The sequence below is a fragment of the Arachis duranensis genome, chromosome 8, assembly GCF_000817695.3.
Source record: "Arachis duranensis cultivar V14167 chromosome 8, aradu.V14167.gnm2.J7QH, whole genome shotgun sequence".
In the NCBI taxonomy this organism is placed as follows: domain Eukaryota; kingdom Viridiplantae; phylum Streptophyta; class Magnoliopsida; order Fabales; family Fabaceae; genus Arachis; species Arachis duranensis.
Genome location: NC_029779.3, coordinates 47,428,048 through 47,443,096, shown reverse-complemented (window position 1 = coordinate 47,443,096; position 15,049 = coordinate 47,428,048). Strand labels below are relative to the sequence as shown.

The 15,049-nt window shown below is 28.3% G+C and overlaps 3 protein-coding genes, 1 long non-coding RNA gene and 1 other non-coding gene across 6 annotated transcripts in view; 2 read left to right on the top strand and 3 right to left on the bottom strand.

The window, feature by feature from the left end:
• Positions 1-6: 6 nt before the first annotated feature.
• On the bottom strand, positions 7-2,557 carry LOC107463435 (uncharacterized). Of its 2 annotated transcripts, XR_001586921.3 has the most exons (6): positions 2,266-2,557; positions 2,040-2,100; positions 1,740-1,813; positions 1,065-1,137; positions 743-865; positions 7-647 (listed from the first exon to the last, which is right to left on the bottom strand). It is a non-coding gene; the product is annotated as an uncharacterized LOC107463435 (long non-coding RNA). The 2 variants fall into 2 exon arrangements; XR_001586920.3 differs by having other exon boundaries at positions 7-865.
• A 621-nt stretch (positions 2,558-3,178) lies between these two features.
• Positions 3,179-5,773, bottom strand: LOC107463436 (uncharacterized protein At4g14100). The gene is made up of 2 exons (XM_016082232.3): positions 5,227-5,773; positions 3,179-3,630 (listed from the first exon to the last, which is right to left on the bottom strand). Exons 1-2 carry the CDS (start codon positions 5,726-5,728, stop codon positions 3,428-3,430), a joined length of 705 nt encoding a protein of 234 aa, XP_015937718.1. The 5' UTR covers positions 5,729-5,773; the 3' UTR covers positions 3,179-3,427.
• A 1,299-nt stretch (positions 5,774-7,072) lies between these two features.
• On the bottom strand, positions 7,073-9,557 carry LOC107463386 ((+)-neomenthol dehydrogenase). Its single transcript, XM_016082169.3, has 4 exons — positions 9,466-9,557; positions 8,564-8,825; positions 7,941-8,135; positions 7,073-7,515 (listed from the first exon to the last, which is right to left on the bottom strand). The coding sequence occupies exons 1-4, from the start codon at positions 9,555-9,557 to the stop codon at positions 7,120-7,122; spliced, it is 945 nt and encodes a 314-aa protein (XP_015937655.1). The 3' UTR covers positions 7,073-7,119.
• A 1,243-nt stretch (positions 9,558-10,800) lies between these two features.
• On the top strand, positions 10,801-10,882 carry TRNAS-AGA (transfer RNA serine (anticodon AGA)). The gene has a single exon. It is a non-coding gene; the product is annotated as a tRNA-Ser (tRNA).
• A 4,090-nt stretch (positions 10,883-14,972) lies between these two features.
• LOC107463360 (uncharacterized) overlaps positions 14,973-15,049 on the top strand; it is a 1,847-nt gene continuing 1,770 nt past the window's right edge. Inside the window, exon 1 of the mRNA XM_021130250.2 lies at positions 14,973-15,001. The gene's annotated coding sequence lies outside the window, so the exon portion shown is untranslated. The remainder of the gene's footprint in view (positions 15,002-15,049) is intronic.

Genomic DNA, 15,049 nt, shown 5'->3' with positions numbered 1-15,049 from the left:
ACACTGCTTTCTTTGAGTTGATTGATGAGGTGTTTAATTTTCTCGTTATATATTGTGAAAGGCACTTTCCTGTGCCAGCTGCTGCATCAGCACACAAAAGTGGTTTTGGCAATTTGTATAGAGTGGTGGCAAATTTACAGAGAGAGAGGTACTCAAATCCATAGAACATGGATGTGAGGAAATTTAATCATTAAAAGTATTGTGTTTGGAATCTTAGGGTTCTTAATTGCTAATGACTTGGAACAACATGGCAACTATTTTGGACAAACCATGTTCAGTGGCGCCATTAAATACAACAACATTACAAGCCTCTTAATAATTAATAACTAGTCATTATTTCAATCCTTTCATTCAAACTGTAAAATCTGCATAACATTTAAGTTTTCAAACTTGTATCATGTCATTAAGATACAAGGTCAGAGGACCATTTTGTGACACGTGATTTTCTCTATAAGCATACGTATGGATTTAGCTAGCTTGTTTGTAACTATACATTTTAAGAATACTGGGCAAAGTTGAATGAATAATATAAAGTAATGGTGAGGTCAATTTTACATTAATCTACATATATGCTTACAAATTACAAGAACATAAGAAAAATACCTACTTGTAACATAGGATGGTAGTGAAGTCACAAGATATGGAAGCTGTGATATGTTCAAGAACTAATAACCAGATTAGAAATGAACTAGATATGTCACATATATGGTATACAATAAATCAAGTGCTACTTCATCCTAACCTTTTGATGTTATCAAATAGTGATCTGCTAGAGTGAAGACTCAAAGAATCCAGATGAAGTATGATTGGCCTTGATTCATCACCTTTATCCGGGATACAAATAATGATCAAGCTCCAATTAAGACTGAATACATAAAACATTACAAGAAAAAGAATCCAGAAATGAGAGAATAGACAAGAGAGATTAAAATATAACAATAAAAATGACCATGCAAACAATGAGACTACTGTTGCAAAATATATGCACCCAAGAATATTAAATCATGATCGATAAAATACTAAATTTTATTCTTTTTGGAGGTGGAGAACTCTTAACAACTAACCTGCAAAGAACACCTTAGACAGGATGAGCAGCACCCTAATAGGTTTCCACCATAATAACAACCATAAAGCAAGCTGAAACACAAGAAGGGGGAAGAGTTATCAGTAGCTTTAGAACCTAGTCAACCTGAGAGTAGCACCTATTTAAAACCTCAAATCAATGTTTATCGAGGATCAAAACTGGTGACACAAAGTTCAAAACATTTAAATCTCAAAGGTTATTAATTTTAAACCTTTCAGTTGCAAAGATTTACGTGCATTACTGTTAGATAGTTCAACTAGCTGACTTCCAACACATTTTAACTACAGCCATCCCTAATGCCATTCATCCATAGGGCTAAACTCCTAATTTTCCTCCAATGATTTTTATAAGAGAGAGAAATAATGGGGGCGAGGAATAACAGGTAACTTGAGGGATGGCGAGCTTATATTTTGTCAAACAGGAGTCGGCACATTTTTTTATCTATTGAGAAAAGGTTTGGAACAGGTCAGGCTAAGGATAGGGCAGCCAATCTTAACAGCTAAAATTGTAGCTTCCATGTCAATTCTATTCTTTACTTCCACTGAGAAATAGAAGCAGAAAAAGGAATAGGATCGTATAAAACTATGGCCCTCCTATAATAAAAGCCAAACCTAGTGCACTGAGCAGATATAAAATCTTGAGCAAGAGTTTTCACCTGAATAACGTAAACTACAACATTAATTGAAAATAGAAACTTGGTCTGAGTCCATCAGTAGATACTGCACGTGCCTACAAAACATTCATCAAAGCAGGTAAACACCAATCAGGTCATTGAAATAGCAAAACACAACGCCATTTAGAGTCCCGCCTCTTGAACCGGCTTCGTTGAGGCTGGATTCACTACCAGCCTTCTTTACAAATGGAACTGAGGTTAAGAATCAGGATGGTGTTATTGAATCAGGTTTGGAGAATATCACTGATGAATCTAATGAGACTGGGAGTGAAGGTGAAATACCGCAACTTTTGGCCGGGACCAACGTGATGAATGTTATAGTAGTTGCAGCAGAATGTGCTTCCTGGTCAAAAACAGGTAACTAAAATTCAAATCAAAACACCAAGGAAACTCGAAGCAGGGCAAAAATCATTGCCTGAAAAGCTACCCTAAGGATTCAAAATTCATCATCTTGACTATTCTAAAAGAATCAAACCGAACTGAAAAAAAGGCAGAGAAAAAAGTATACCTTGCTGGGTTTGTCGTCCTCAACAAGAAGTGGGGTTGAGGAAAGTTGTCTTATTTCAGTGTCATCAAGGATCGCTCTGGTTCTCGTTCTTTCTCTAAATTGGCTTATGAATAGTTTTACCTAGTAACCTACCCTATATTGGTGATACTGATAGTTCGTTCCTCCGAGAATGTGACGAGGGGCGGCGGACGCAGGGAAGCGGCGGCGTCTGACGCGTGTTGTGGCGGCGAGGGTAGCGAACCAGAGAGAAGAAGATGAGAAAACGCGTTACCCTAGCAGACCTATCTTTGAATCTGGAACTGAATCTGAAACTAAAAGATAAAGGGAAAAAGTGTAAATAACAAAAGTTAAAGGGATCAAAATCTAATTAGTAAATTTTTCAAAAAAAAATGGGGTACATTTTATAATTATTTTTATGGTGGTTAATGATAAACCTACATTTGAGCAAGGAATCCATAGGCCGTTAATGTGGCACATTTTTATCACATAATTGTTTTAACTTGTTATATTATTATTGGTGAATATTAGAATAAAGATTCTATAATTGTTTTTATGTGAAGATGCTTTTTTTTTGTTATTAAATGATGAATTATAGAATTTAATTTTATCATGTTATAAAAATATTATTTTTATTTAAAGTATCACTAAACAAACAAATTACACTTTTAATATAAGTATTTTCATAAAAAAATATTTTTAACATCTTCATAAAAGTAGGTGAACCTATGATGTCAACTTTAAACGGTACAAGCTAAAGCAGAGATTAAAATAGAAACCTTTTAAATTTTATAAGAATAAAACCAAAAGAAATTTTTTATAAAAGACTAAAACAAATAAAAATATTTTATAAAGGCAAAAACTTATTTAAGCTGAAAAAAGGTTTTAATTAGGAATAAAGTAGCAATAGACTTAATTAATATTTAGCAAACTTTTAAGATTAAATTCAACCGAATAACTTGTAACAGTTCTAGCCTCAGAGCAAAGACTCTGCCGGGTCATATTCATGCTTTCTACACCAATATCCCCTGTCAAAGAAACCAATTGTTACTCTTATCTTTGTAAACATCACCTACCAACAGAGAGACATATCCCAAAAATACAGACATTATTATTATTATTATTATTATTATTATTATTATTATTATTATTATATACACCAATTTCATAATTCCATATGATCATGTGCAGAGTAAGCCATCCTCCTCATCAACCTCCCAAAAGAGGAGCTGCTTCTACTTCTTTTTCTTATTCTTTTTCTTCTTGTTTGCTTCTCATTCTCATCAGTGAAACAATACAGAGGAGCTTGCCAATTTGGATCATCAAGAACTGCTCCAACCTCAAATGTCATCACATGAGCAGTGTATCCTGCAATCACACACCAAATTAGTCTCACTTACAGCTTCAGATCACAATCAAATTCTAGTAACTTGCCGAATCTAACACTTCTAATAACAACAAGCGCGCATAAAGATTCCGACCTAATACGCCAAAAAAACAAGCTAGCTAGCTAACTAGACAACATTTAAAACATCACAACTGCAGAATACTTTTTAGGAATTCACAATGATCATACTTAAGTTGATACTTATATTTATAATAATAACCTACGTGCATTTATATATTCAAATCTCAGCACAATTGTCATCAGAGAAGATCAAACTCCCTGAAGAAATGGACATTTGAACTCACTTGCAACCAGTAAGGGTGTTGAAACTTGAAAGTGATTAAGTGAGCACTTTAGTCAATAAAATACTGAAAATAATCTCATGTTCAATGTTTCTCTCATCAGATTCGGGTAGTGTCAGTTATCCTTCCATAACAGAATAATCTTTTATAATCATTGAATTCGGACAATAGAACTTGCAACTAATAGAGTGATAATAAAGGGAGACAAGCTAATTACCAAGATTTTCCCAACTAAGAAAATGATTTTCCTTTTTCATATCAGCATCAAATAAACATTAAATAATAACGAAATAGGGTGTACTTTTATTTGATTGGTGGTTGTTCATGTTGTTCAAGATAGGCATTGTTTACCTAGCACTTTCCTTTTCATTTTGATCCCTGAAATTAGTTGAATGAGTCTATTTGATCATCCGCATTTTCTAAAATGACCAATTAAAGTCTCCCACGTTCAGTAACTTGAAACTTTTAGCCCTTGCCCAAACTTTCATTCCCCAACTGTTAGTATAATGCTAACACAGACATTTAAATTAAGAGAAATACCGGATTGCTATCAGAATTTATTGTTTTTGACCATCACTTCTAGCCATTAATCAAATTCCTTTAATTTAGTAATCAAACAACATACTTTAGCCAACACTTTTAAACATTGATGCCTAATTGATTATTAAAATAACAAATTCTTATAGCCCTCTAGTATTTCTCTAAAATTAATGTAACACTTAAATGGAAAAAAATTGGTAAATTTGGTAGACACTAATTAGATGAACAAAAATGGTAAGTTTACATAAAAAATCAGCCACTAAACTAACTATTATGTATTTGTATATATAAATACATCAACAATATTATGCATACACCAAAATTAGTCCTCAAAATCAGTCACTAGTATAAAATATATATTGAAAATACATTAAACTACATATATATTTATACACAAATACATTGGTTGCTAATTTTTAGTAACTAATTTTGATATATAAATAGCATTTTCGTAAATACATTTGTTGTTAAACTTATTTGCAATGTGAGAAGTTAGTTAGAGTAGTTAAGAATAATGCTACACATCCAAATCTTTTTCTTAACTAAATCCAACCAAGTTCATCCAACATAACAAAAATCAGTTATGACTAGCATTATTTCAAGTCTTATCGTTTAAATTGGTTGGACTTAATTCATAAAAAAGACTTACACTTCAACGTGCAGCATTACTCGTGAGAGAATACTAACTAACTTTCCCTCCAAAACTAACAAACTGAAGAAGCAGTGGAGAGTTACCTGAGTAGAAGATCCACTTAACAGGTCTGTTAGAAGCAACATCCTCATAGTAAACAATGAAATCAGCTTTCTCCCAAACATTGCAAACAAAATTATCAACCGTCTCCTGCCCCAAGTAGTTAGCACCGTCCAGCCAATTGGGCCTCAGGATCCCAACCTCCAGTTGGAACACGTCGCATTTCGCCTCAGCTGGATCGACACTGAACTGAAACGACGTGCCGTTGTTCCACTCGGCGTCGTACAGGATGACGTCATCGAGCTGTTCTTGAATGATGTTCAAGTTGCGCCCATTGATCCAGTCGTACCATAGGTCAATCTTTTGCAGTGCTCCGCTTCTGTTCATGAACAGCACGGAGTGGAATTGGTGCGGCCAATCTGCTGGAATTGGAACTGGAGATTCTTTAGGGTTTCGTGATGATGAAATTGGAAGTGGAAGCAGATTGAGGAGAAGGAGAAGGAGGTGGAGAAATGGCGGTGCTGAATTGGGTTTATTAGTGGCCATGGCTGCTTCGAGTGGAGTCAACCAAGGATAAGGAAAAAGGTGTGAGCTTTTCAACTCTCCAACTCTGTTTTATTTACTTTATTTATTTATCAAAGTAATATTATGTGGATAATTTTTTTATGTATTTATATTTTTAATTATAAGAATAATTACTAAAATTTAATATTTTTTATATATACTCACCATTCTCTTATTTACTTTTTAGCTTTTGCGAATACAAAAATAATTTTTTATTTTTAATATTAGATTAATAATAGTATTTTTTTAAATTGTGAATTACTGTGGTATTTTTTTGAAATGTAAGATGGTTTAATTTAAGGAATAAAAATCGGACCGTCTAATTTTTAAGAAGTACAAAAATTGAACTATCAGATTTTACAAAAAATTGGACTCTCTAATTTTTATACTCAAACTCTTCAATTTGTGTTTAAAAATTTAAAAAAAAAAGTTCAGATATGCAAATCCAACCCTTCAATTTGTGTTTAAAAAAATTAAAAAATTTTGAAATACACAATTTAGAGGGTTTGATTTGTGCACCTTATATTTTTTAAGGAAATGCAAATCGGACGATTTATATATCTTTCACAATTTTAAAAAATACAAAAAAAATAATATTAAAGTATATCACTTGTCCTACTTCTATATCTAAATTTTTTAACCAAATATTATGTGTGTCTATGAATTATGTGAATATTTTTTTTCTTACAGTTGAATATATATAATCCAAAATAAATTTATATATTGAAAAGAGGCGATGGAAATACTAAAAATAAAATAATTTTTTAATTTAATTTTTAAAATTTTACACTTACATTAAATTAGTATTTAAAATTCTTTTAGTCACTTTACTATTCAATATTTGTTAGTCAATAATATTATTTATACACAATTAATATTTAGTAAAAATAGAGTTATTATTAATTAATTATGTCTTTAAATTATTATTGATGATAAATAATATATCTACATAAAAACTAGAACAAAGTTACCTGAATAATAAAATTTATTATTAGATTTTAAATACTAAATTTTAAATTCTAAAGTAAAAATTTTTATAGTATAAAGTATGAAACATGGTAGTTTCCCATTCAACTCCTAAAAAGAATTGTAATTGAAAGCACAAGAAAATTAGTCTTGAAAGAACCAAATTAAAGGCAATATATTGCAACAGTAATATACCTTAAAACATGTAAAATAACATACAATAAAAGCAACACTTTCAAATTGTTGGTGATGAACCTAAGCCTAATTAAGCTTATAATAATGATGAATGACATTATCAAACATGGTCACTCTTACATACATGAATTAATTCTTTACCATTACATCTCAAAATGTCTCTATAGTGTATGTGTTTTCCTCTATGCACTTTGCAAATATTAACTATCAAGTTAAAAGTTAATCTCCCTTCTTTCTGCAAAGAACTTGCCAGTGATGGCAATCTCAGGAAGAAGGGAGAGCCAGACACCGGTATCAGCACCTTGTTCGACGGTGACGCTTCCGGCGTAGCCGGTGAGGGCGGTTTTAACCCAACCAGGACAATAGCAATTGATGTAAATCTTTTGGCCCTCTGGCCTCTCAAAAAGCTTCTTTGCCATAAGCCTTGTGTATGCATTCACTGCAAGCTTTGAAACTGAATAGTCAGTGAATGTTTGAGGCCACCCTCCTTGGGCCCAACTCCCTTCTTCCACTTGTTGTAGGAATTTGGTTAGGGTTTCATCAATCAGTTCCTCTGTTAGGGTTTCCACATTACTTAGTTTCTCCCTCAATTCTTCATTCTCTATTCTCTGTATCATACTCCATCAACTTATAATAGTTAGGTCCATGAATCGTTAAATAATTTAACATGTCTGATATCAACTTATAATAATTAGGTCTATGAATCATTATTGCATATGGTTAAATAGTTTAACATGTTTGATTAAACATTTAACATAATACGATTTAATATCTTAATTATCTTCTTCGTAAAATAAAAAAGTTAGTTTTAATTTATAATAATAAGCTCTATAAATCATAATTAAGTATTATTAAATAGTAAAAGTTTAATAAAAGTTAGTTTTAAATTATGATAATTAGATCTCTGAAAAGAGATGACTATTAATATCTTAATACGAAGATTATAACCGAAAATTATTAGATAATTTAACATAATACATATTAACATCTTAATTATCTTCTTGATAAAACAAGAAAATTAGTTTTAACTTACATTTCGTTTGCCATTTAGACGACCTAAGCGAGAGCTGACATTTACAATCCTGCCACCAGCAGAGGATGCTTTCATGAGAGGAATCATAGCTTCAATCATACTCTTTGTTCCATAATAATTTGTATCAATAACCTTCTTAGCATTTTCAACTGAGTTATCAGACCCATGATTGAAATTTACTCCAGCGTTGTTTACCTGCAAATAATTAATCACACACATACCACAAAAACCTTCTTGTTAATTAATTAAATTAATTTATCATCTACTCTGTATTCTAAATGTCAAGACACATTAGAAAATTTAAAAGAATTGCATATTTCAAAGTTTAAAGGGTATATAATTTCTCTTGGCTAAAATGCACACTTCTAAAAATTTAACGATTGTTTTTGCCATTTTTTTTAAAGAAAAAGTAGAAATTAAAACACAGAGAGCAAATTTTAGTAACCTTTAAGTTAATTATAGCTAAAGAAAGTCAAATTAAAGTTACTTCAATTGCACATAATAGAAAAGAGTAATTAAAATTAATAAAATTTACATAATGGATCCCAAAGTAGTAATTAATTAATTATCCAAATGTAAATACTAATGTCTAATATTATAATAATAATGTGTTAGAAACTGACCAGAATATCTAAACCACCATATTTTTCCTTCAACCATTCAGCAAATTCATTGATAGATGAAGAATCTAAGACATCAAGCTGGTGACAATCCACATGATCAAGACCACCTTCTTGCAAGACCTTCATTGATTCAATACCAACACTTGCATCTCTTGATGTCAACACAACAGTTACTCCATGATCAAGAAGTTGTCTTGAAATCTCAAACCCAATTCCTCTATTCCCACCAGTTACCACAGCAATGGTTTCCTTTGACCACCACCTACAGCATAATAATCATAAGAGAAATTTTTGGAGACAGTAATTTTTAGTATTTTTTACCATCATTTAACTAGCACAACTACTAAATTGTCTTTAACAAATAAATTTTATTAATTTAGTGTGCAAATTCTGATGAGTGCAAACTGTATTAATTTATATGTGTAAAACTCTAGTAAATATAAGTATAAATTATATATTTTTGTGTGCAAAACTCTATAAATATAAGTACAAATTATTGCTGACAAAGTGTTGACTAAAAATAATAATATTTGCCGAACATGTAGTATTATTTTAATCATAATATCCAAAATGCACAAAATTATATTAATTTATCAATAGTAAAATTCAAATAATATTAATAGACACTTAATGCTTCATTTTTATGATTGATATTTACTAACAGTGTAAAGAGTTTTACATGATTATTTAATTAGGTTTATGTGTTTAGATGATTTTTTAAGTAATAATTTGAAAATTAATTTTTTTCGTTGATATAACAACACCACCATTTTTATACTAACAGTGCATAAAAAATTAAAAATGAAATTATTAAAAAAATTACAAATATGTTTGAAGAAATGCATATAGATATGAAAATGAAAGTAAAGCTACATCAAAACTGAAAGTAATTATTCTCAAACCTTTGGTGTTCAGAATAAGGAATGGTCCTCAACAATGATATCTCATGCAATCTCTTCTCTTTTCGTTCCTTAGATTTTTCTTTGTGCCCCATTATCTCAATCCCTTGTAGATTTAGCAACAATTAATTAATGAAGCTAAATTGAAAGGTAGAATTGGATGTTGTTGTTTTGGATATTGGGAAATTGAACTTTGAAGACATGAAACTTGTCTCACATACATAACCCGCAAGAAATGGAATAACTCGGTGTTAAAGCATGCCACGTTGTTGGTACAAGCACCTATGTTGCCCTTTTGGTCAATGCATAGAACTAAACTTTAGGTAATAAACCAATTTTTGTTCCACATCCTTAATTAGTGTCCTTTCTTTAATTCTTATCAATAATTTGGCTAGCTTACTAGTTATTTGTGACAACACCTAATTTTAACAATACATTGTTTTCACTTCATTGTAACTAATAGTTGTTGAAACATAACATTAGTTTATTTCTTTAATTTCATAAACTATATAATAAGGATTTCTATATTTTGATTACTGTGGGAAGAAGAGGCCGGATATAAACAAGTACAATTTGCCTATGTACTATTTTTTATAATACTATTTAAATTCCTAATATTTAAATAAGTCTTAATTTTATTTTTAACATTTATTTAAAACTTTTTTTTTGTCCTAAATGTTTTAATTATTTTGTTTTATTTTTATTATTTGGTAAAAATTAATTTTTTTATAAAAAATTATTATTTTTCATCTATTATTTTTTTTTGTCAATTTGACTTCTAAATAACTACAACTAACCATCACAATTATAATTGTTATTATTACTTAAAATAATGTGAGAATGGAGTATTTTTAAAAGATTTTTTTTCTATTTTAAACAGAAGACAAATGTAGAATGAAATAAAAACTTTAGCTTTTAAAACTAGAAACGAAATTAGGACTTAACCGAAATGTTATTAACAAAATTTTATGTGTACCTCTAAGAAAACAAAAAAGATTCTTGTAGATGATATCATGGATATTAAAAAACAAAGTAGAAAAAAGAGTATATACCTAGCTAATATGTCTAAAAAAAAAAAATTTTTGTCGAACCTTTTTATCTTTTAAAAAAATTATTATATTGAGATCCCTCAACTTTATAAGAATAAGATATATAAATCTCTATCTTAGTTAAATTTATTGTTTTTATTTGAACAAAGAGTTTTTCAAAAGTATGATGGAACGACTTATTTTTGTAAAATTTAGATACTTCAATGTAATAAAACTTTTTTTGGCAATGATGCAAAATTTTTTTAAAAGTCTATTTCATTATATAATCTAGAAAGATTCAAACAACAAGGTGGTCGTGCCGGAGTGGTTATCGGGCATGACTAGAAATCATGTGGGCTTTGCCCGCGCAGGTTCGAATCCTGCCGACCACGTTTTTTTGTTCCTTCTTATCTTCTAATTCAAATCATTCAATTCATCTTGTTATGCTAATTAGTAATTAATTAATCAGATTCAAATATTCAAGATACATGGTATATTTTATTTGAAATTGGCATATTTGGCAACTAAGTTTTGTTATAATATTCCACCTTCAAGTCACTAATAATTTAGTTTACAGACAAGACAAGGAAAATAGTGCCTTTAATAGAATTGGAGTATTTCTTTCTTCCTTTTTTTTCCTTTGATACGAGGATCTTAATACAATAAGAAATTGGAGCAAGAAGATGGAAACAAATACAACAAAAAAGAAGAAAAACAAATTCTCCATCGTTAATAACGAGTGTAAACGAAAACGCCTCAAGTTGAATGTCCTAAAACCAGGGTCTTTTGCTGCTTGTTTAGTGCTACTGCCCACAAAATTGTGATGTTCTTAATTCACGTTCCAAATAGGAGAAGATTATTATATTTATAGCTTCTAGCCTTCTAAATCCAGCAAATGGAATGCTTCTTCTAACCTTACTCTAATAATTAATTGCCTTTGGTCAAAGAGGTTGGTATAGACATGTAGTAAGTTTAAAACAAGGGCTAAAATTTTTATTATGGATAAATACAGTGTGCAATTTAATTATGTTGGTTTTGCATCTATTATTTTTAGTATGGAACTATGTAATTGGACAGGTCGATTACTTTATAAAAAAAAATTAATATTAAATTGGAGGATCTATTTTGTTTGTTGTATTTTTTTTATTTTGAAATTCACAAATTAGATGATGATCTAATTTTTACACTTTAAATCAAATAATACTACATTTAAAATTAATATTATTCTCATCCTAATATAAAAAATAATTTGCATAAAACAAATCCACACAATGTTCAAGGTTTATATATATACAAAAAAAGAGAAGTAGAAAAAAAATTGTATATATTCAAATTGTATAAAATAATACAATATAAAAAAGTATTTATAAGTATTAAGAAAAATAAAATAATAAAAATGTAATATTATATAATAAATATTCAGATATATATGTAGTATTAATTCATCTTATTATATTCTAACATAAATAATTAATTTCATAATTTTTTGTTACACACAAAATTTTTATATATACTTAGAATTGAGACAACAAATATACCCTACATGGGCTAAGCAAAACAGGTATTTTTTTATAGTAAAAAATGGACTTGTATTCCCACAATAAATCAATAATTTAAGTTTGATTGTCATTATCATGATCCCTGTAATAGGTAATCTTATTAGTGTATGTAAAGTATGAAGGCTACGTTGTGACATAAATTTTAGAAAGAATTTTAAGTGTTCTTAGAACATCGATGATCCAATATAATTTTAGCAGTTAACTTTAATTATAAAATATAATATATATTAATTAAAATTAACCGTTAAAATTTTTTAAACTTCGATATTTTAAAAATATTTAAAAGCTTTTGTAAACTTTATATGATAATTGTGCCAACTGCGCTGCTTAACTTATCTAAACATTTATTATATTAAAAACCAGGTACATTAGGTAGGACTTGATTGTCTAAACAAAGGATTTTTTTGAATTAATTTGTTTTATATTTAAAGCTTATATTAAATGAATTCTTATCAATTTTGATAAAAAGTTCAAATACACATAGCTGTCAAACCTCATGAAATTTCAACAAATAAAATAATTTCTTATTTTTTAAATAAACAAAACTTAACATTTAATTTGATGTATAAATCGAATCATCAGTTTCTTTTCTTTTCTTTTTTTATTTCCCTTTCCATTGCAAACTAAGGCTACCGCTAATAATGAGCAAATATAGATGACACACAATATACTTTATGCCTATTATTTTAATTTCTTTTCACCAATCCATCGATAAAATTAATTTTAACGCTTATAAAATCAGATACCTTTATTTAAAACATCCAAGATATGTTAATAAATTTTCATAAAAAAAAAATTCTTATTTTTTCCAAAATGTAATTCATTGTTGAAAATATTAGATGATTTCTTACTTTCAGCTCATTTACATTAAATTATTAAAAAACATTTAAGGTAAAATCATATCTACATTCATGAGTATAATTAAAAAATCTTAGTTCTTTATCAGTTTTTTATCATTCTCTTAATTTGTAATCTTGATGTATACTAAGTGATTTTTTTTTATTTTTTTAATCAAAATCTATTGAGTTTATCATCAGGTCAAATAAATGGATAAAAATTGTAACCAAATTTTAGTATATTGGAAACCAGGCCAAAATATGAAATTCTATTTATATTTGATGATTTATTCTCACCAAATTCTAGTAGTTCAAACAAAATAGAATAATATTAATTTTTTAATTAAATAAATAATTTTAACTTACTTATTTTATTATTTTAAACAATAATAAGATTGCTGTATATAAGTCAAACTATAAAATAGTTAATATAATTATACTTAATTATATATTGCATAATAAATTAGATAAATAAATAAAGTTTTCCCACACTTGTCACTCATATATCATGAATTTCATAAGTCAACTAATCAAAAATAGATCATGAAAAAATGACAAATCCATTGCTGGACTTTTTAGTTTACATATTTAAATTCTTGAGAATATAAATATGGGAGCCACTCAGATAATAAAGACGCTTAAAACGTCTTTTTTTAAAGATGTTTTTTAGTAATTAAAATTTAATATATATAATCGATTAAATCATGTAATTTTTATCAAAATTAGGCTAGATAAATTAATTTAACCGAAAAAATGATGAATTAAATGTTGAATTGGTCTAAATTAATATTATTTTTGTTATAAAAGTGACTATAATATCCTAACCATTCGATAGAAATATAAAGGACTAAAATTTAGGATTCTCAAAACTAATATATATATAATAGAAGTATTTTAGTCGTTTTCTATAATGGGGTATTGTAGTAATTTTCTATAAAAAAATATTAATTTAGACCAGTTCAAGATTTGATTCACCATTTTTCGGTCAAATCTTTGTCTAGTCTAATTTTGACAAAAATAACACAATTTGATCGATTATATGTGTTAAATTTTAATTATTAAAAAATATCTTTATAAAAAGACATTTTCAACGTCTTTATCTGAGTGACTCCCTATAAATATATATTTAAGTTCTTGATCTATTCAAAATCTGAATATATCAATATTTAAATTTAATTTGTCTAATTTTAAAAGTTCTCTCACGTGTGCATCCGTATCAACCAGATCAGTACAATAAGAGTCATATTTGATTTTTCTGTTGAGTCTGACAGACTCAAGTGAACATTAAAAATTAATATGTCTAAATTTTAAAAATATCAAAAACTTAAATGTATTTTTAAATTATTAAAAATTTAAATGTCTAAAAATAAAAAAGTTAAGAATGTATTTATCCTTTTATCTAAATCTATATATAGAGAGAGTGGATCTGAAGTGGGAGTGAGACTTAAAGAAAGTGCATGTTTGGACGCCATTATTTTGTTAAAAAAAGATATTTTTTCAATGAAAAAAGATCTTTTTTTATTTTTTAACGTGTTTGGCAAATTTCTAGTAGTAAAAGTAAAAGCACTAGTAAAATCAAAAAAAGATCTTTTTTGAGAAGCTGTAATTTACATCTTTTTTTAAAAGATCTTTTTTCCTTAAAAAAAAGATGTTTTTCATGTAATAAATAAACAAAAAAGTACTTTTATATTGTTATACCCAAACATAATTGATAGATAAAAAGACCTTTTTACATGAGATATCCAAACATAAAATTACTTTTACTTCTCTATAAGATCTTTTAAAAAAAGATAACTCGAAAAAAGATCTTTTCCTAGAAGCTCACCCAAACAAGCCCAAAGACACATACAAATTATTGGTTTAATTTCCAGTATTATTATTCTGAAGAGGAAAAAAAGCCACACACTTATTAGGAATAGTCTAATAGATTATATAAACATTAAATTCGGTAATTACTTTTAATTTTACCCTCAAACATACATACATATATATCTCTCTCTTTAATTTTCCTTCCATATCTTATCATTTCCTATGCTATGTTTTCTAATATACATTATATTATATTCTTTCATATTTCTTCACTTCATGTTTGAAATATGGATGAAAAGCATATTTAGTGAGTTAATTATTACTATTTATTTCTTTTTTTGTAATCTTTTGCATC

What these genes read in the sequence shown, in the direction of transcription:
- LOC107463386 (XM_016082169.3), bottom strand. Translation starts at nt 9,557, where the DNA reads ATGGGGCACAAAGAAAAATCTAAGGAACGAAAAGAGAAGAGATTGCAT. An exon ending in CCTTATTCTGAACACCAAAG is followed by an intron (nt 8,826 to 9,465) that starts GTTTGAGAATAA and finishes ATTATGCTGTAG; the next exon opens with GTGGTGGTCAAAGGAAACCA. An exon ending in GTCTAAATGGCAAACGAAAT is followed by an intron (nt 7,516 to 7,940) that starts GTAAGTTAAAAC and finishes AGTATGATACAG; the next exon opens with AGAATAGAGAATGAAGAATT.
- LOC107463436 (XM_016082232.3), bottom strand. Translation starts at nt 5,728, where the DNA reads ATGGCCACTAATAAACCCAATTCAGCACCGCCATTTCTCCACCTCCTT. An exon ending in TAAGTGGATCTTCTACTCAG is followed by an intron (nt 3,631 to 5,226) that starts GTAACTCTCCAC and finishes GTGTGATTGCAG; the next exon opens with GATACACTGCTCATGTGATG.